Source organism: Prionailurus bengalensis, chromosome B3 (assembly GCF_016509475.1).
Source record: "Prionailurus bengalensis isolate Pbe53 chromosome B3, Fcat_Pben_1.1_paternal_pri, whole genome shotgun sequence".
Taxonomy (NCBI): domain Eukaryota; kingdom Metazoa; phylum Chordata; class Mammalia; order Carnivora; family Felidae; genus Prionailurus; species Prionailurus bengalensis.
This window is the reverse complement of record NC_057355.1, coordinates 55,358,637-55,379,279: the sequence shown is the minus strand read 5'-3', so window position 1 is coordinate 55,379,279 and position 20,643 is coordinate 55,358,637. Positions and strand designations below refer to the sequence as shown.

The 20,643-nt window shown below is 37.5% G+C and overlaps 1 protein-coding gene across 11 annotated transcripts in view; it reads right to left on the bottom strand.

The window, feature by feature from the left end:
- CEP152 (centrosomal protein 152) overlaps window positions 1-20,643 on the bottom strand; it is a 93,509-nt gene that overhangs the window by 14,686 nt on the left and 58,180 nt on the right. For 6 of the 11 annotated variants that reach the window (XM_043555469.1, XM_043555465.1, XM_043555466.1 and 3 more), the window contains 6 exons: window positions 17,825-18,010; window positions 15,704-15,985; window positions 12,929-13,060; window positions 7,910-8,560; window positions 5,134-5,275; window positions 637-804 (listed from right to left, as the gene is read on the bottom strand). In XM_043555469.1, the coding sequence (XP_043411404.1) occupies window positions 637-804; window positions 5,134-5,275; window positions 7,910-8,560; window positions 12,929-13,060; window positions 15,704-15,985; window positions 17,825-18,010 (1,561 nt within the window). The remainder of the gene's footprint in view (window positions 1-636; window positions 805-5,133; window positions 5,276-7,909; window positions 8,561-12,928; window positions 13,061-15,703; window positions 15,986-17,824; window positions 18,011-20,643) is intronic. The other 5 variants (XM_043555472.1, XM_043555471.1, XM_043555474.1 and 2 more) reach the window with 3 other exon arrangements.

Below are 20,643 nucleotides of genomic sequence, written 5' to 3'. Positions count from 1 at the left end.
TTCAGAAGGGCAAGAGAAGATGGCAGACAATTGTCCTTTCGGACAATTTCCCTGACAACACTGTGAAGGATGCCCACATGTCTCTGTGCACGACTTTCCCCTCTGTCTAGAATGACGTCCTCTTTGGCAAACGTCTTCATCTTTCAAGGCTTAATCAGCCTTCCTTAACTCTAATAGGAAGAAGAGTTAATTAACATCCTTTCTCCCAAGTTTACATAAACATACCACCAGGAGCACTCAGTGCTGCAATTACTTATTAATCTGCTTTTAGTTCTCTTCACTTGATGATAAGCTTCTTGAAGGAAGGAAAGAGTCTTATACATCTATATCAGAACTGGAGTTCTGTCTGATGCATTCACTGCTGTGTCCCTAGTACCTAGAACAATGCCTGACGCATATTGGGCATTCAGTATCTATTCAGCCCAAAAAGGAAGAAAGGAATGTGACCTTTTAATCAGAGCTCCAATTTTCCTCTTTGTAGTTCAGTAATAACAATTTGGTTAGTGAAAATAAGGTCCAAATTAGTTTACCTTAATCCTCAGAGAATCGGTGCCTACGTTAACTAAAACGTCACATTTGAATATTTCAAGGATCAGTGAGATTTATGCCAGTAGTAGTGCTACTTTGAATGCTAACCTCCAATTTTTTCCACTACAGCTTTGTGCTTCCTTTCTAAATGCTGAAGATGCCTACAGCATTTCTCCAGTTTTCTTTTCAGATCTTGACATTCCTGCTTTGCCTTTTCAAGTTCTTGGAAGCAGTGTCCACAGCATGAATCCTTAATTTCAAGGATCTTTTTCTTATCTGTAAAAATTAAATGATAGCAAACTTTTATATCAATTTGGACTAAGAACTAAAAAAGAAAGGAAGGAAGGAAGGAAGGAAGGAAGGGAGGAAGGAAGGAAGGAAGGAAGGAAGGAAGGGAGGAAGGAAACCAGGTGACGGGACTGAAGGTGACAGTGTAACTGAAAAGAACATGATGCTTAAGAGAGAGAGACCTGGGTTTAAATCTTCTTTATTTACTGGCAGTGTACCTCTGAGTATATTATATAACCTGAGACTTAGTTTTTTATTATGTAAAATTAAATCATACCATCTGTTTTAAAAATTGCTATGAAACGTAATGCTCAACTCTTAGTATTGAATACCATTTCCCATGACAAGGAACCAAGGATCTTCAAGAATCCAGTAACTCCAGTACTCAGACAAGGTATATACATGACGAATGCCAGATAGAAATTCCTGAAAAACACAGGCATGTCACAAGAACATAGAAGCCAGTTTGAAAGGGCTCCACTAGCTGAATATGGAACAATTTGAATTTTTTTTTAATGTTTATTTATTTTTGACAGAGAGAGAGACAGAGTGTGAGTGGGGGAGGGGCAGAGAGAGAGGGGGACGCAGAATCCGAAACAGGCTCCAGGCTCTGAGCTGTCAGCACAGAGCCTGACGCAGGGCTCGAATTCACAGACCGCGAGATCATGAACTGAGCCGAAGTCTGACGCTCAATAGACTGAGCCACCCAGGTGCCCCTGAATATGGGACAATTTGAACACTAAGTATACTAATGAATTATAAAATACTTTCAAAAAAATAGGAATTCATGAGTCATACCAATAATTCCATAATGGAATGGATGGATAGATGGTTAAGTAGGTTAAGCTGGTAAGTAAGGAGGTAGGTAGGTGGATTGATGGGCAGACTGGTAAGTGAACAAAAAGACAAATAAATAACTATGTAAACTAGCAGGAGGATGCACAATTATTACATGCCAAGTTCCAACTTGGTTAAAGTAGAGGGAAGTCTAGAGCTAGAAAACTCATAATTTTGCAACCACCACAGTAAAGACTGGATCAGACAAGCATCATCAATGATTGCTAAACATAAGGGAAAGTTTAAATGAAAAGGACATTTTCATGGTCTTAGATGTGTCTCCACACAGACTGCTTATTAGTTATTGGGGTGGGGGAACCCAGTAACTATACAGTGAAGAAACTATACACTTTGACCAGGTGCTCCAAAGAACTTCACCAATAAAAGACAAATGGACACTGGGCACCTCCACATGTGATAATACATCACCTATGCAGTGCATCAGCCAAGGAAACACAACCTGAACCTAATTATGAAGAGACATCAGAAAAACTCAAAATGAGGAAACTTCCAAAAAACCGAGGGGTGGGGTGGAGCACTGGGGAAAGGGAGAGTAAGTCTTTCAAAAATGTCAATGTCAGAAAAGCCAAAAAGAGGCTGTGGAAATATTCTAGACTAAAAGACACTAAAAAGACATGACATGGAGGGATAATACCTGACCCTGGACAGATTTTTGTACTGTAGAGAGAAAAATAATGAAAGCCACTACTGGGTCAACAAAATTAGTGGGTCAGTTGACAAAATTAGACAAAATCCGAACAGGTTGACACAATATTTTCATTGAATGTTAAATTTACTACATGTTTTGAAAATACACAACTATTTAGGGGTAAAAGGGCACAATATATAGAACATCTTCAAATGGTTCAGGAAAAAAAATGAAATGTTCACATACACACACACACACACACACACACACACACACACACACAGAAGAGCACAAAATAGTGTCAAACATTATCAACATATGTATCTAGGTAAAGGGTATGTGAGTGCTATTTGCAACTATTTTTACGTTGTGACTTTTCTGTAAATTAAAAATTGTCTCCAAATGAAAAAAAGATGTAAAACTGTCAGGAGGACAGGGCTCAGTTGGTTAAGTGTCCGACTCTTGATTTCGGCTCAGGTCATGATCTCACGGTTCATGAGCTCGAGCCCTGCATAAGGTTGCACGCTGACAGTGCAGAGCCTGCTTACGATCCTCTCTCTCCCCCTCTCTCTGCCCCTCCTGCACTCACATGTGCGTGCATACTCTCTCTTGCTCTCTCCAAGTAAGTTTTTAAAAAAATAAAAATAAAACTGCCAGGATGTATACGTTTATAAAAATTGTGTGGCACAGTACCTGGCACAGGTCAGCATGTAGTAAATAACAGCTATTGCTATTAGTAATACAAAGAATTCTTAAAATTAAATAACACACAAAAATGATACAAAAAATAGATTACTATTACCACAATTGATATAATTAAGTAGGAACACAAACACAAACTGACACAGGGTCAAATGTTGATGTAAAATCATTGGTCCAACAAAATTATTCTTAGCTCTTTTCTGACTTAGTTTCATTTAAATAGTGCCATTTATGTCCATGAGCATCAAAGAATTCATAAAGCATCACATTGGTGCCATACAAGGCATTTATATTTTTAATTTAAGATACTGTTGTAAAACTGGAAACCAGACAAACGACCATTGACAACAGAATAAACTGTAGTATGTTCACAGAATGGAATACTACACAGCAATATAAATAAACTAGAGCTACATGCATTAACATAGACAAATCTCAGAAGCTTGATATTAAGTGGAAAAAAAGCAAGTTACAAAGACTACAATAAATAGTAAACCATTTTTATAATGTTAAAAGACAAAACAACAACTTTTTCAGGATACTTACCTTTGGTCACAACATAAAGAAAAGCAAGAGAATAGTTTTTAAAAATCAAAATATTTGTTACCTTGGGTTGTAAGGAAGTTACAGGGATGGGATTGTGGTCAAACAGACAGGGGTCTTCAATGGTACTGGTGATATTCTAGCTCTTAAGCCAAATGGGTGGGTTCCTGGTTGCTAGGCTTCATAACTTGCATGCACATCACATATTTTCTTTGCATGTATAAAGTATTTCATAATATTGAACTTACTTAAAAAAAATGATAAGATATTAGGAGGCTATGACCAAACAGTTAACAATGGTGGTAGTCCTCTCTAATGAATTTGTTAATGTGTTTATTTTTAGGGAACAAAGACTAAAGAAAGAAAAATCTTTTGTAGTCTGATTGTCTTAAGTAAAAATTAATTTCTTTCACACTGATAGGACTTCCCAAAGCCAAATAATATCTAAAACTTGTTTCTACCCATTTTATAAAATGTTTAAGAATTCTCTGGTTTTTCTAAATATAACAACAGACACACAATCACACTGAAAAGAAACAAAATACAAATTACAAATTAAGGATGTATTCCCATACACCTAATTAACAGTAAGATGTTCTCAACCACCTAGAACCTAGAAAGGAAAAAGGGTCTATGGACGATGAGGAAAATAACAGTCAACTGACTTCTTAGGAAAGGCAGAAATCCTCTACGATTCTGGTAACATTACCTACTAAATTAAAAACTGTGGAAACTAAGTTCATTGACCCAGTACATATGAATTGTTCTGGTAATTCTTAGTTCTTTTCCAGGTTGCAATGGAGACAGCAGGTAAGAAACAGAAAGAGTGGGTGTGTGTAGGTGGAGGGAAGGAGCAGGCTACAAGATCTCATTATCTTAAAAAGGAATGGAGCGAATAAAGGGAATGTCAGTTCCTGGCTCAAAATTCTCAGTGATGAGGCAATGTAAGCTCAATCAGTATTCCTTAGTGAGCTCTGAATAGGTCAGGGGGGTACAGTACAATAATTCATTCTCATAATAAACTCTAAGTCATCATGGAAACGTTAAACTCTTAATCTACCAAACATTCAAGGAACACAAACTATGTGCCATTCACTCTGCCATGTATTGGAGAGGAAGAGATAAAACACTACTCTTACACTCAAGAAATTCACAAATAAATCAGAAAACACCTCTTCAGAAAGATTTCCATTAAAAAATGGTTGAAATAAGCTTCAATAATTTGAACGAAAAGGTCTCAGTTATTTGGCAGTTCTTTAATGTGAAACCCGTGATTTCTCAATAAAGCCAGAGAATAAAAACATGACTATTCTATTAAAATTCTCATTATTCTCCTTATAATAAGAACTACTTAGGAACGGAGGGAAGACCATGAAAAGATAGAATTAAAAGGGTCTAAAGTGGCCTTGTTTCCCAAATGCAAAATTAAATCTAGGGAGAAGACACAGATTAGGTAGGAGTAATATCACCCAGTTGTTCACTCAAAAAAGCTATACACATCTTTGATTTCCTTTTATTCTTAAAGTAACCCTCTGGAACTGTGATTATGAATGTTACGGAGACCAGTAGGAATAAAATCCCATTACCAGCTTCTGCTTCTGTTTCTTGCAAGGCCAAGGACTGAGCGCAGTGTCCAAAAGTAGGTGCAGGAAGGATTGCCAGGACTCCAGGGTCTCCTCTGCCAGTGACCTCTGTGATGGGATCCTTAGAGGTCCTGGCCAAATTTTTCTGAAAGAGATGATCTTCCTAGTTAATGCCATGTAAAAATCTTCAAGCAATTCTCTATTTAGAATGTTAATATTAAAAATATAAAAAGGTAACACTGCCTGAAAAAAACTCTTACCTAAACTATCACCAGTACTTTTCTTAGGGTGTTACATGAATATTGTCATTACTATGAACTAGTCTGCTGTGGCCATAATTTTCAAATTAGACCATTATCTGACAGAGGACTGGTGGGCCGACTAGGAGACAGATAGGAGATATAGTTTTTGTACGCATATATGTGAGTTTAAGATATTTTAATAGTTTATGTGATCAAATCACAGGACATACTAAATCCTAAAGGAACAGAGCAGGTGATCTTGAGTAAGCTACCTTGTCTAATTACCTAAAATACACCATACATGCTTGACCCTTCAAGCCTTGGTTCTGATCATAAGAAACTTATTTAACTGACTGTTAGGAAACCTACCTACGATATATGACAGAAGCAGAGGTGAGTAGTTACAGAGAAAATGTGAACACCAAGAGGCAATGACGCTGAGGCCAGAAGGAGTAATAAAAGTTGAACCCTAAGGTAGACAGTGTTTCCAGTTTCTGCTCATAACTGGAGAGAAGCCAAGATGACAGAAAACGCAGGAACACCAACCTTCTGGTCTTAATTCTAACTTGACTTTGATGGTAAGAAAAGACAGAACACACATCCTTAAACTTGTATGAAAATTCTGTTCCAATTGGTATTTCTCTTTTCTCTTTTCCATTATGACCTGTTATATTAATGTATCCCGATAAGGCATTCATTTTCTTGGAAATACATTTTTAATTCATTGTATCCTCTCCATTTTAAGAAACTTTTGATCATCTTAGTTATTTTAATGAGGATTTGTTTTATATTTATTGATCATTTTTTCCCATTTTAATTTGTATAAGCAGTTCTAAAAATGACAAATTTTACCAATTACAATTCACAGTTCTTCATATTTATGGCACCCATATTACAAACTTATCACCATTGCCTAAAATCATCGCTCTACCTCAAGGTCCTGAGCTGAGTTAGCTCTCAAACAGCAGAAGATCAAGAATTCTTTGGTGACTAATGCCAGAGTAGGCATTTCAAAGCCTACTATTCCCTTTCCCCAGGAATAGAACCTGAACCACCCAACAAAGGCTGCAAAAGTCTAAGTTCTTAGCCAAATTATGTGACTCTGTCCCTACATGTGAACTACATTAAGTCATATAGATGACCTTGACACTGCTTGCACAATCATAAGCCCTCTACAGAGACCCCAGGATTGATTATATACTAATAGTAGAAGAAAGCTGTCATATTTTCCTGATTTTTACAGCAGAGATGATCTTTTCAGGAAAGCAAACTTGAAAGCATATAACATGATTTCCCCACCACTGTTCATGCTTAAAACCTGCTGTAGGTAGTTCTGATCTTAATTATTTTTTCCAAAAATTTTCAGTAAAGTAGTATAAGCATTATTCATGGGACGTGATCTTGCCCAGTTATTTTTACATTGAAAGCAACTCTTAACTAGTAACATCTTTGTGAAATCATGAATAACAGTATCTACTTGGGGGACTGGGGTGGAGTAGACTAATCATTTGGGTAAGCTATGGCTGTAAAATTCTGTACTATCTCAAATCTAGGATGTGGAAAGGCCTATTTTCAGACAAGCAACTATAGTATATGAGGTACACAGGTAACAAGCTAGTTATCCTCAAGTGTGGGGATTGGAAGTCGATTTTTTTTTTCCCCAGCTTATAACACATTCCAATAAGTATTAATACCAAATGTTCAATCCTGGCCTTGAAAATCTTTAATCATGATATCTTAATGAAACTTAACTCTTACGTCTCTTCATTCAGACAAACCTTATAATATTGGGAATGTTTTCTACCTCTAATTCCAAATGTTGAAATCGGCTAAACACAATACCTACGATATTATTCTGGATTTTTCATCCATACCTCATTTCTTTAATCATAAGCTAGGAAGACTTTGGTTTTATCAGATCTTCCACAGAAACTAAAAGCTGGTGTCAGAGACTACTTAGAGAACTAAAAGAATACAATTCACTCATGCCACACACACATAGATAGTACACCAAGTAAACTGGCTTCAGAGTATCGTGTGAGTGAGCCATACCTCTAACTGCTTATTTCTACATCTTTTTTTGTACTTGGTTGGCATCTTTTGCCTTTGTGACATAAATTCCTTGAGGGCAAGAAATATGCTTCCAAACTCTTTAGAAGCTCTTAAGAAACTCTAGTTTAATACGATGCATATTTCTTGAAGTGGTCATGCCCAAAAAACAAAAATAGGAATGAGAGTTATTCAGTTTCTCAAAGCTCAGGCCCTTACAAAGAACAGCATATATTTTTTAGGAAAAGGATGTCTAGAGTCTAAAAGCTCTGCCTCATATTTGTGGCACTATGAAGAAGCAAAGTTTTTTTGGCAAAAAGAAATGAAATCCTTTGGATTTCCTACAAAAAGTTGTTAAGCCACTGGTAAAAACACAAGTTTTATGTCTACTAGACTGTAAAATGAAGAAAGGAAAAAATAACCATAGGCAACTGCTACAATCATCTCTGATGCTTATTAAGAGCTCTTTCCACTTATCAGGAACATACCTTTTCCCATTCTGAGCCGGTATTTTCTGTAGCTAGGGAGAGGATATCTTGAAATGCTTTCTGTATGCAGGCCTTTAGTTTTTCAAAATATTGCACAGACACCCATTTTGAAGAACAAGTCGACACGAGTTCCAAAAGTTGCTGGTTCTCTGAAGCACCGACGTGCTCCTTCTGGGTGTCCTTTAAGAGAAATTCGAGTACAGTTAGGATGTCTTCCTCATACTGATAGATTTCCAGTTGGATCCGCCTGGCTTCCTGCGTAGCCCATTCTCTACGACTCTGGTCTAGACATGCTTGCAATTCCATCTCCTTCTGAAGAAGGAGTTCAGTTTTTTGTTTCACAAAGTCTTCTTTAGCTGCCGCAAGCACCTCATCAATTTTATTTCGATGATCATCTAAAAATTGCCGGTAATCTTCCTCATTTTGTTCTTGAATTCTGTGGATTTCTTCTTGCTTTTTTTTGTTCCATTCACTCCGGGCTTTCGCCAACTCAGCCCTGACAACCACAGGGACTTCCTCGTTCTTTAACTCAAGCTCTCTCTGAAGAGAATGAATCTTCTCTTCCAGTTCCCTCCTAGGTATTCCATTTTTGTTCATGTTTTCAAGCTCACTTTTCCATTTCTCTTTAGCTTCAGAAATAGCAAATGATATCTAAAAGGCAGAACAATGTATATTTAAAATTCTTTATGATCTCCCCATAACTATTTGGGATAAGACATTGTTCCTAAAATATACTATACTCAAAGATCCTCTCCATTTTAGATCACCTAGTATTTTAGGTCATATGGTATTTTAAAAACATCAGTTTCTTGGGGGTGCCCGGGTGGTTCAGTTAAGTGTCCAACTCTTGGTTTGGGCTCAGGTCATGAGGTCATGGTTTCTGAGTTTGAGCTCCCACATAGGGCTCTACGCTGGCAGTGAGGAGTCTGCCTGGGATTCTCTCTGTCTCTCTCTCCCTCTCTCTCTCAAATAATTAAAGAAACTTACAAAATAAATAAGTAAAAGACATCCATTTCTCGATGGAGAACTAGAAATTTAAACTGACTCCAAAAAATTGTAATTAGACAATTATCCAAAACTAATTTTAGGGGAAAAATTCATATTAGTTTTACACAGACAGAGCCTCAAATTTTACCTAAGCCCAGGACAAATGAAGTATCTTTTACATGAAGCGATGATATAACAGGTGGAAGCGAAAGCAGCCTCATAAAGAAATCTTACTATTACTTAGAAATATAACACATACCTGCATAACGTGCTGACAAACATAATTGTATTTTAATGGCATCACAGTGGTTAGAGCAGTTCATTAAATGACAATACTAGACAGAAAAAAGTCATTTTTTCACTAATCTAATTGTCTTTTATAACAGAATAACAAGACTCGCAGATCACACACAGTAATAATACATAACCAAAATGTCACAGGGAATCAAAACACCTAGGCTTAACTCTAATCCTACCTTTGACTGCAGCCCAGCAAGGTGCTTAACAGAACAGGCTCTGGGGACAAACTGCTAGAGTCAACTTACCAGCTGTGGGACCACAGGCCCATTCCTCAATTCCTTCGAGACTCTATTTCCTCATCTATAAAATGAGGATAATTATAAAGCTTCCCTGATAGCATTGCATTAGGGTTAAATGACAAAAGAAAATTCATTTAAGGGACTTGGTCCAGAGCCTGGCAGATAAGGACTCAATAAATATTATATGGTTATTACTTTTGGCTAGATGGCCTTAGAAAAGTCACTTAATCTCTTTCACACTTAATGTCTCTATCTACATAATGAGCAGACTGGATAATGACCTTGAATCCCTTTTATAAATTCAAACAAGTCACAAGGATGTAAGTGTTGAAAGAAGTGGGCATCTCCAAAAGCTTGGCCTGGACAGCGGTGGCTGCTGAAAGTCAGTACTGTATACATATATGCTCTGGATGTTGAGATAGGGTATCTGTCTCCTAAATTTCCAGCTATTATATCATCTTAGCAAACACCTTCAACTGTAAAAATTCTAAAACATGTTATACACCTTTATTCAATAAGTGTTCCTGAATAGTTGCACATAAATCCAAATTTTGCACTCTATTTCAAATTTACTAAGGGAACCCACTAAGATGAGCTTTACAAAGGAATGCACAGCAAAATTCTTTCGCTACCAGCAGAATAATTCAGTAGTGATGTGAAACATGCTTAAAGAGTACCTTCAGGGAAAACAGTCTTGTCACAATGGATGCCTGGAGATCATTACCAGGTGACTTGGTGGAGGTGGCAGATCCCATGGAATTGGGAGGACCTGCCCAACCTCACCAAAGGTGTGCATCCTCTCACATGAAGTTGTGGGAGGAGAATTTAACAGCATTAATCAACTCAGTGGCTCCTGATAGTTGCTGCCCAGTAGAATCACCTGAGAAGCTTTTAAAAATCCTAATACCCAGGCCATATCCTGCACCAATTAAAACATAAAGCCTGGGGGCTAGGAGTCAAGCAACAGTAATTTTTTTTTAAGTTTATTTATTTATGAGAGAGAGAGAGAGATAGCATGAGTGGGGGAGGGGCAGAGAGAGAGGGAGACACAGAATGGGAAGCAGGCTCCAGGCTCTGAGCTGTCACCTTGGAGCCCGATACAGGGCTCAAACCCACGAACCTTGAGACTATGACCTGAGCCGAAGTCGGACCCTTAACTGACTGAGCCACCCAGGCACCCCAAGCAACAGTAATTTTTAAAAGATCCTCAAGTTTTTCTAATATGCAGCAAAGTTTAAGAACCACTGAACCAATTGACAACTTTTGGACTCTGGATAACCGGCTTTAAATTTTCACGGAGCTTGATGGATCACTAAAATCTCCCAAGAACCCTCCCACCAATGCACTGACACTGGCCCTAGGTCACCTTCTTTGGTTTGGACCAAGGATTTGCAACATGTTAACATTAAGTTCTGTGGCTGAATAATTATCTAGAATAGTGCTACTCACACCCAAGTGTGGTCTAAAAACCAGCACTGTCACATCCCCTAGGAACTTGTTAGAAATGCAAATTTCTCAGGATTTACTCCAGGATTTACTCCAGACCCACCAAATCAGAATCTCTGGGAATAAATCCCAGGAATCTTCTTTAAGAAACCCTCCAGGTGAATCTCATGCCTGATAAAGTTTGAGAAGCAACACACTGTCTTCTCATTCCTGTATTTCTGCATTCACATACATTCAGGTCTTCTATGTTCTTAAGGAAAGATCTCTTGGGGTCCCTGGGCGGCTCAGCTGGTTGAATGTCCAACTCTTGATTTCAGCTCTAGTCATGATCTCAAGGTTGTGAGATAGAACCTCGTGTCAGGTTCTGCACTGAGAGTGGAGCCTGCTTAAGATTCTCTCTTTCCCTCTCTTTCTGCCCCTCCTGACATGCTCACATACTCTGTCTCTCAAAAACATAAAAAACAAAATAAAAACTTAAAAAAACACTCTTGCCTATTTTCTATATACTAACCAACTTTATTATTCTTCTTGACTTCAGTGCTGAGTCACATGTACATCATATTATTTCCTCTCTCTCCCTCTTAAATTTCCTTTTAAACTATTTCAGCATACTTAAAAAGTATAGAGAATAATGCAGTGAACACCTGTGTACTACCACATAACTTAAGAAAACTGTTACAATAGATTTATTTATGCTGAATTATTTAAGTATTCTGTGGAATAAGATTATGAATACAACATATGAGTCATTTACAATGTCTGTCACCTATACTATTTTGAAAATGGTTGTCATATTGGGAGAATAGTATACACTTAACACTGCAATCTATTATCTTTTTTGTATTATAATTAAGAAGACATACATATGGCATAAAATAGCAGTTTAAGTTTGCTATTTGGACTTCTCATATTTGTACATATTTGTCATATTTGGACATTGTTGGTGTACTTATCCACAGCTCCTTGTTTTCTTATAAATTTGTACTGTTTTTCTTACCACATATTAGTAGTCATGTTTCTTATGTTGAATTCATTTATTTTCCTTTTTTTTATTATCCTCTCACTTTTATTACAAAAGCAAAAATGTTTTAACTGTATCTCTTATATCCTATTTATCCATCTTTGCTACTACGACTATTGTCTCCAAACTGAGTGATGTTGGTATTCAATTTCTTTCTTCTATGCTTTCATGTAAAAATGTTCAACTTCTTCATCAACTTAGACTTTATTATGACGCAAGCACAGGTAACCTTAATTTTTCCAAAGTGCTATCTGGCTATCCTAAGACCATTTATTATGGAATAATTCCCATTCCTTTGTTTTGAAACAATTACATTTCTATTCATAGTCGGGCCTATCTCTGAAGTCTGTGTAATACAAAATGAAAAATTCTATTTTTGTGACTCAACACTGAATTGTCGCTTTCCAACATACTCTATTATGTGTTAGGGTTGGACTACTATTTCTTTTCCAGAACATTTAAAAAATTTCTAGTCCTTTCCAAGTAAATTTTAGAATTAGGGTCAAATTTCAAAACCATGTTCAGTTTATTGGCATTTTGATTAGAACTGGTTTACACTAATAAATTGGAAGAATGCAAATGATTATAATATCTTATGTTTCTGGTCAAACAACATGACCTCTCTGGTAAGGAGAGTTGGCTATTTTCCAAGGAGATTATAAGACTACTGACAAAGCAGGGAAAACAAACTTCCAGCATGCAAAAGGATACCATGTAGCTATTAATAAACAGATAAACACCTGTTCTCAATTTCTCCTAAAGATAGGGCAAGACAGAACAGGATTTAGTTTCACAGTTAAGGTTACCTTCCTGATTATGAGAGTTTCAAGACCCTAAAATACATTCTTTCTCCCTCAGCATTCTGATGATGAGAACAGATGCCATCAGTCAGGCTCTGAGCTAATGCTTACCATGCATTATTGCATTTAATCCTTCCACAACACGGTGAGGATACTGATTCTCGGGACTAAGATGAGACATCAGGAGAGAGGCCCTCCTCAAGCTTTTTTCCAGGAGAGCACTTACCCGTCTTGCCACAGTGATCTCTTGTTGCTCTTCCCACTTCTTCTGTTCTGCTCTTACACGTGCTTTATACTCTGCAAGGTCGGGTAGTTCTTCCAGCCATCGATGACGAGCATTTTGCACAGCTGTTTCTACCTGCAAGTGGATATTGCAAAAGCAGGCAGTAAAGTGAGGTATAAAATTTCAGAAAGATCCCATTCGCAATTAGCAACTATGGTTTCATGTGTATTTTACATAATATCGCACTACGTTACACTGACCTCAAGCAGCCCACCTGATCCCAAACAGTAGATTCTAATCCTTCTGTTCTAAACTTCCCATACTGTCCCATGCAAATGCTAGCGCAAAAAGTAGAAATCTATAAATGTTTGATAGGCAATACCATTACTGGAAAGCTTCATACAAAGTACCAATTGTCATTTCCAAGAAATTCCTGTTTATCTTAAAAAAAAGGAGAAGACATGCAGAGAGGCTGCTTGGGGTCAGGGCTGCCCAATCAGTACACCCACCATATCCACAGTCCTCATGCCGTACATATAAACACATGAACCCACGCAAGCATGCACCAATATAGCTTAGAGCCTTGTACCAAGCAACTTTTCCTGCTGTCTGTAATGAGTTTGCAACTAAAGAATGAGGGTGATACAGAAATTCAGGCAAACATTTAAGACTTGAAGAATTATGAGGGTGATCTGTTGGTAAATCTATCACAGGTTACCACAAGGTCACTTATTAAATAACCTTTCCTTATTTCCTTGTATTGAAATATAAATACACACATACCTATATCCATATAAACATACAAAACTAGAGTTGACATAAGGGGCTGAATTTTTTTGTAAAATGCTAAATACATTTACAGGTAAAACCTAGGGAGTTACAAATATGGGGAAAAGATAAAGCCCCTATAGAAATTTATATTCCTCCAAAGGTTATTAATAATATTTCCTTTCTTACTACATGATGCTATTTTTCTTCACAACATCTGTAATTGTATATATACCAGAACAGCACCCTTAAACATGTCTCTTTGTCCACAGAACATTTTCTTAACTCTGTTCAAACCTTAAACATTTCAGGAAATGATTTAACTGACTGAAGATGCCTTTGATACAATTACACAGATTTGCCTATGTTTCCATACTATAAGGATTCCCTCTAAAATCGTGTAGAACAACTTATGGGGGCCTGGGTGGCTCAGTCGGTTGAGCATCCGACTTCAGCTCAGGTCATGATCTCACAGTTTGTGAGTTCAAGCCTCGCATCGGGCTCTGTTGACAGCTCGGAGCCTGGAGCCTGCTTTGGATTCTGTGTCTCCCTCTCTCTGCCCCTCTCATGCTCATGCTCTTTCTCTCTCTCTCAATAACAAGTAAACGTTAAAAAAAATTTTTTTTTAATCATGTAGAACAACTTAACAAATAGGCAGAATTCCAAGTATTTATCACAAGCTGAATACATTTTTTTAAAACTTTACTTCAGGTATTATTTTAAGACTGCATAATAAGCATTTCGTTTGTAAATACAAAATAAGTAATATTAAGGTCCAGGGACCTCTATGGGACTAAACACCCTGTCAGGTGGTCTGTGAGATCAAAACTATTTTCAAAGTAATATTCACACTTTATTTTTTTCACGCCCATTCCTGCATGTGTAACTAATACAATGGTGTCATGCTATGTGATTTATCACTGCTCTGACAGCCATGGCAAGTTTAGTATTCTTGTTTTTTTTTTTTTTACAGATTTTATTTTCCTAATTTTTTAAAGTTTATTTATTTATTTTGAGAAAAAGAGAGAGAGAAAAAAAAAAGAGAGAGTGGGTGAGTACGAGAGGGACAGAGTGAGAGGCTTGACTCTCACTCTGTACGAGAGGGACAGAATCCCAGGCAGGCTCCGCATGGCCAGCGCATAGCCCGACACTGGGCTCAGACTCATGAACCTTGAGATCATGACCTGAGCCAAACGCTTAACCCAATGAGCCACCCAGGTGCTCCAGTATTCTTGTTTTTTTAAAAGTTCCTTAGATTTATATTTTCCAATACAGTAAATAGATATAACCCACACAGAGAAAAACTCTTCAGAGTCTTGAGTTTTTACAAGTGTTAAAGGCATCCTGAAGCAAAAAAGTTTTGAGAATCACTTTAATAATGTAGATAAAACCAACAAAAACTCTTTATTGCATTAACACAGAGCTATTTCATTAACACAGCTCACTCAGGCTGACATTTCTTGGAAACCAAACAACATGTCCCAGTTAAAAGGAAGCTAGCTTTCTGAGTGCTTCTAAGGGGAGGCAATGGCCCCGCTTTCTGGCAGCGTATGGGATTTACAGACAAAGTCCCGTGTGAGGGGAGTGCCTGCAGATTCAACTCTGAGTTGCAGTGCAAATACTGTCTAATATCTCACTTGCTTTAAGTTTGCTTATGTATAACTACTTCAGTGGAGTACGTTCTATAAAGTTAGGTATGAAATATTCTTAATTAAGATGTGCTTCATCCAGTTATAAAACCGCCACCTTTAACCTCAAGCACCCTAACGCTTAGACCAAACTCAGAGGAGCAAACACTCTGTAAACATAAAGAATACATGGAAAAACTGAGGGGTAATAGCTTTGTGACAGAAATACAGTGGAAGAAACTTTTTGCAACAACCCAAGAGGTTCTACCCTAGAATGCACAAAATTTTCAAAGTATAAAGTTATGAACAAGTTCAATGGTAGCATTTTACAGTTTTTCATTAATAGGCAGTTCCAATAATTGTACTATAATAAACCTATTACCTGTTTGGCAATATTTTCACAATATTTGAGTTCTAATTCCACCTCGAGTTTCTTCAGGTCCCCACTGACAGCTGTTTCTTTCTCTTGCTCTAAATCTTGCTGGATCTTTCGCTTCTGTTCTTCTATCATGACTGCCATCTCTTTCTTGGAAATAACATCACTGGTGGTTACTTGGTCAGTCTGGCTGCAACCATCTGAGGTCTTCTTTTTCATTGCCTTTATAGTTTGATCCAGCTTAGACTGCCACTCTTTTTCGAGCTGTTGAATAAGTTCTTGTTTGATCTGTTTTCAGAAGAAAAATTGTATGAAAAGAAAAAACACTCAAATAAGCAAAACCCAGAATTAATAGCTAGCCAAAAGAGCAACCACAGCTGTGTTTGAAAACCATCTAGACATTGTTGTAGTAATTACATGAGAGTTAGAAGCTTAGTCAATGAAAATATATTCAAGTAAATCCTGAAAGTTACTGTTGGACCCTAATGTACGTGGCATAAATCACATGGGAGATAGAAGTATACCGCCATAGGTCAGGCTTTCTTGCTCTCAAGATGCAACCTTCTGGAAGCTTTGACATTGCCACTACAAAGGTGGCATGATTTTTTTTTTAAGAGGAAAATTTATACTATTAATATGTATTTTTCCATCAACACCAGGCTTTCCACAAAGCAGGCACTGGGTTAAGTCTAAATAATGAACCTAAAACTGCACGATCTGAAAATAGTTTTACTTACTTGAACACATTAGACTCTTGTTTGTTAGGGTATTAAATTCTACTGAGTCTACTGTGCATTGAAGGAGGGGCATCATTAGAAAGATGTCTTAATGACAACTTTCTGCTTTCAACAGGATAGTGGGATGGATCAAAACACAGTCAGTCTGAGGCAAAACTGTGAAACAGCAAAAGTTGCTTTTCTCTGTTCCTGGTTCCCACCTCCTGGGTATCCAGAGTTCTCAGACTGCTTCCCTGGCTACCACAGTCCCAGGCTACATTGCTGCATTTGAAATGGCAATCTTGTGTAGCAGTTTATGCTTTCCTGACAGTCTCACAAAAACATTACTTCTCTATCTCATCCTCCTGGTAAATAAATGGTTAGCAGATTCAAATATAAAACAATGTGCAACATTGTAAAAATAGAGAATTTGTTTTGTGCTATCCAGATTTTACCGGCATAAAAGTATATATTCCAGAATACATATTTCTGTATTAAAAAATGATTAGTATGGGGCGCCTGGGTGGCGCAGTCGGTTAAGCGTCCGACTTCAGCCAGGTCACGATCTCGCGGTCCGTGAGTTCGAGCCCCGCGTCGGGCTCTGGGCTGATGGCTCAGAGCCTGGAGCCTGTTTCCGATGCTGTGTCTCCCTCTCTCTCTGCCCCTCCCCCGTTCATGCTCTGTTTCTCTCTGTCCCAAAAATAAATAAAAAACGTTGAAAAAAAAAATTTAAAAAAAAAAATGATTAGTAAAAGAATGTCAGGTTCGAGCACTAGATTAATGAACTGCTGCAGAGGGTGGGGGTGGGAGATGAAGAGGGATGCTGAAAGACAGGACAGTGGTCTACTATCCACCGTCAGGTAGCCACACCCCCAGGTAATAGCAATCTTGCAGACCAAAGAATCTAGTTTCGACAAGCTTGAAAATTGATTTCCCTTCCAGCTAAGTTTTCAAGATCATAATTTGGTTCTTAATTTTCTAGAAAACTATTAGTAATTTCATTTGCTACTTAGGTAAAAGAGGTAATTTTTTGTGCTTCTGAGCCTGCCCAGTCATTACTTCTTCCTTCTAATCCACAGGATGGGTTATCTATTTGTTATTATAGACTGGTCTAGAGTCATCTGACTCATTCCACAATATGAAATTAGAGGAGGGTTTCATTTTGAGGAACCAAAAAGTACCCCTCCAAAAACCATTATATCCTGAATTGCATTGAAGGGACAAGAGAGGGGAGAAGTTTTAAGAAATAAAACTAGTGTAAGCTGCCCAAAGCCCAATCCCAAGAAGTGAAATGAATGATCACGTAGGTGCTTGGCAATGAAAAATTATGTCTGTTCAGGAAGAACGGTCTCTCTATAGTTAATACTACAGTTTCCAAACATGGTGACTGAAAAGAAATTTTAACCCACACCTCTGTCTGTTCCTCATCCCAGTGTGATTTGGCTAACATCACTTCATTGTCAACCTGCTGTTTAATATCAGTTTCTTGTTCTTTCAGCCACTTGCTCTTCTCCATCATAAGGGTGTCTTGGTACTTTTCTTCAAATTCCACCTGCAGTCTGTTTACATATTCTTCTCTTTCCTCCAATAGCTGTCTCTTTAAACAAAATTCAAGTAAATATCTCTGTATTATACTAATATTCTCCAAGGCAAATTTATAAAATATTGGTCATAGGCAGGTACTGGCAGCAACAGAGACAAATGATCTTCCTACATGCTAACTCAATCAGCTAATAAACTGTCTTGTAAAGACCTGCTTGGATCTCAAATATTTGGATAAAAAATTTACAGGTGGCTATATTAAAAGAAAAAGTGTCTAACACAATCAATATGTTACTAGAAGAACAACTTTTTAACAAGTTTAACTGACATTTATGTTTACACCCCACCCATCATGGGACTCATTAGGTATCACAGGCCAGGAAAAAAAATGTACATTTCTGAAATACATATATTCTGATATAAAACAAAAATTATTGCTCTATCTTAAAAGTATGCATCCTGTAATAAATTCAGACTGGCATATTTTTTTCATTACCAAAGACAATTGTTTTTCTCAAAACTAGCTAAAGCATTATGAAATAGTAACTTTCAACTATCAGATACAAATTTAATAATTTGAACTATTCATATACTATTCTCTATTTTAGGAATCCAGTTGATCTGAAAACTCTAACAAAACTCTACTCAGGGATCAAAATCACCTATAAGAGTTTTTGTGTGAAAATTTTTATTTTAAGTTTATTTATTTATTTATTTTGAGAGAGGTGAGTGGGGGAGGAGCAGAGACAGACAGAATCCCAAGCAGGCTCTGTACTCAGTGCGCAGCCCAACATGGGGCTCGAACTCACCAACAATGAGACCATGACTTGAGCCAAAACCAAGAGTGAGATGCTTAACCGACTGAGCCACTCAGGTGTCCCCAGTGTGAAAATTTTTGAAACGGTTTTCTGGTGGTCCCACTGAAGCTCATAAAATATAATGCCAGAGAAGTATACACTTCACATACCTATTGCCACGCAGCAAAAGAGCTTTTGCTCTATGTCTCTTTACCATTATTTCTGATTCATGCTACCTGGTTGTCTGGTTTCTTTCCTGGTTCACACCTGACCTGGCTTATTTTGGTCTTAATTGCCATCTGATTCCTCTCCACCAACGGCACATACCAAAAAGATGCTATCTATTTTTGTTCAGTGCTATATGATTTCAGAAAATCTCCAGTGACTAAGGGACCCATTTCTTCACAATCAGGTCATAGAAACTGTAGTTGTACTAAAACAATTGAACTAGCACATGGCTGAGAAAGTTGTCCAGTGTCATGTCATATATCACAGTTATTTTTTGTTGACTTTAAAAGGAATCCTCACATTGTCTTACCTGTGTATATCTATGCTTCAGGAGTTGTTTCCATATGTATCTACTTGACTTTTGACCCAGAACAGAAAACTGCTACCAATTTTCTGTGTGTTTGTATGTTTGTGCATATATATCAATTGCTTTGCTACATAATAAGCCAGCCAAAACTTGACCATAACAACAAAACTAAACTAAAACAGCAAACATCTATTATTTCTCATGATTCCCTGGTCATCTGGGGGGTGATTCTGATCTGAGTCAATTTAGCTGACCTCTGCAAGCAGTTGAAGCACATGGTCTAAGATGGCCTCACCCACACGTCTGGGGGTTAGCTTGATGTCTGCTAGAAAGGTGACGTGGTCACATGTGTCATCACTCGGCAGGTTATCCCAGATCATTCACACAGTGGTGGCCACAGAGTTCCTGAGAGTATCAAGCTTGTAAGTCCCAATGCATAAATTATTTTTAAGACTCTTTTTGCCTAATGTTTACTAATGTCCCATTGGCCAAAATCAGATCCAAGGGATGAGAAACAGATGACCTCTTACTGAGAATTGCTAGAAAGTCACACTCTGAAGGGGCATGCATTCAGTGATGGGAAGAATGTGCGGCCATTTTTGCAGTCTACCATAGCAAGGAAAACCTTTCTACCCTCTCTTTACAGAAGTAATAGATTTATTGAGCACAGGGATCTGCCATTTGAACATACTACAGAAATATCTAATTCTAAAAGTTTTATCATGAAAGAAAATTTTTCAATAGTTTTAAAACATTTACACTTGATAAGCATGCCCCAGATAGCAAAAAAAACCCCTCTAACTTCTAAGGACTGACTTAGCATGTATTACAATTGTACAGATGAGACTAACGTATACAGAAATGACATTATGAATGGGAATATCGTCCATCTTTGCCTTGTCTGCAAATTCATGACCTCAAATGATTACTACAGAGTCCAAGGGGTTCTGTGTGGATGACTTTTCTCCCACTCTCTGAACAAGCCAGGTTGACATGTGAGGAAAGTTCCGTGTGTTAGTAAAAGTTTTAAAACTTGGCATTGAGCTCTTACTTAACCCATGGCCTAACTCAACAACTGTTTCAGAAAAGAGCACATATGGAACAGGGAAATACACTGTAGGACTCTTGCTGTTGTCTATCTTATAAATTCAGTATCCAGACTAAGTAACTGACCGGAAAGTCAACTGCAGGGAAAATGCCTTATGGCCTGCAGAGAACTTCCATGAAAGTTCCCTAGCTTGCTTGAGTTTAATAAGATTCTTCCATTGTGAGTGTGAAACATTTCCTAGGATATGAAAAGATTAAATAAATTCTCTTAAGTTTAAAGTTCTGTTATGACTGGCTTATAAAAATTAC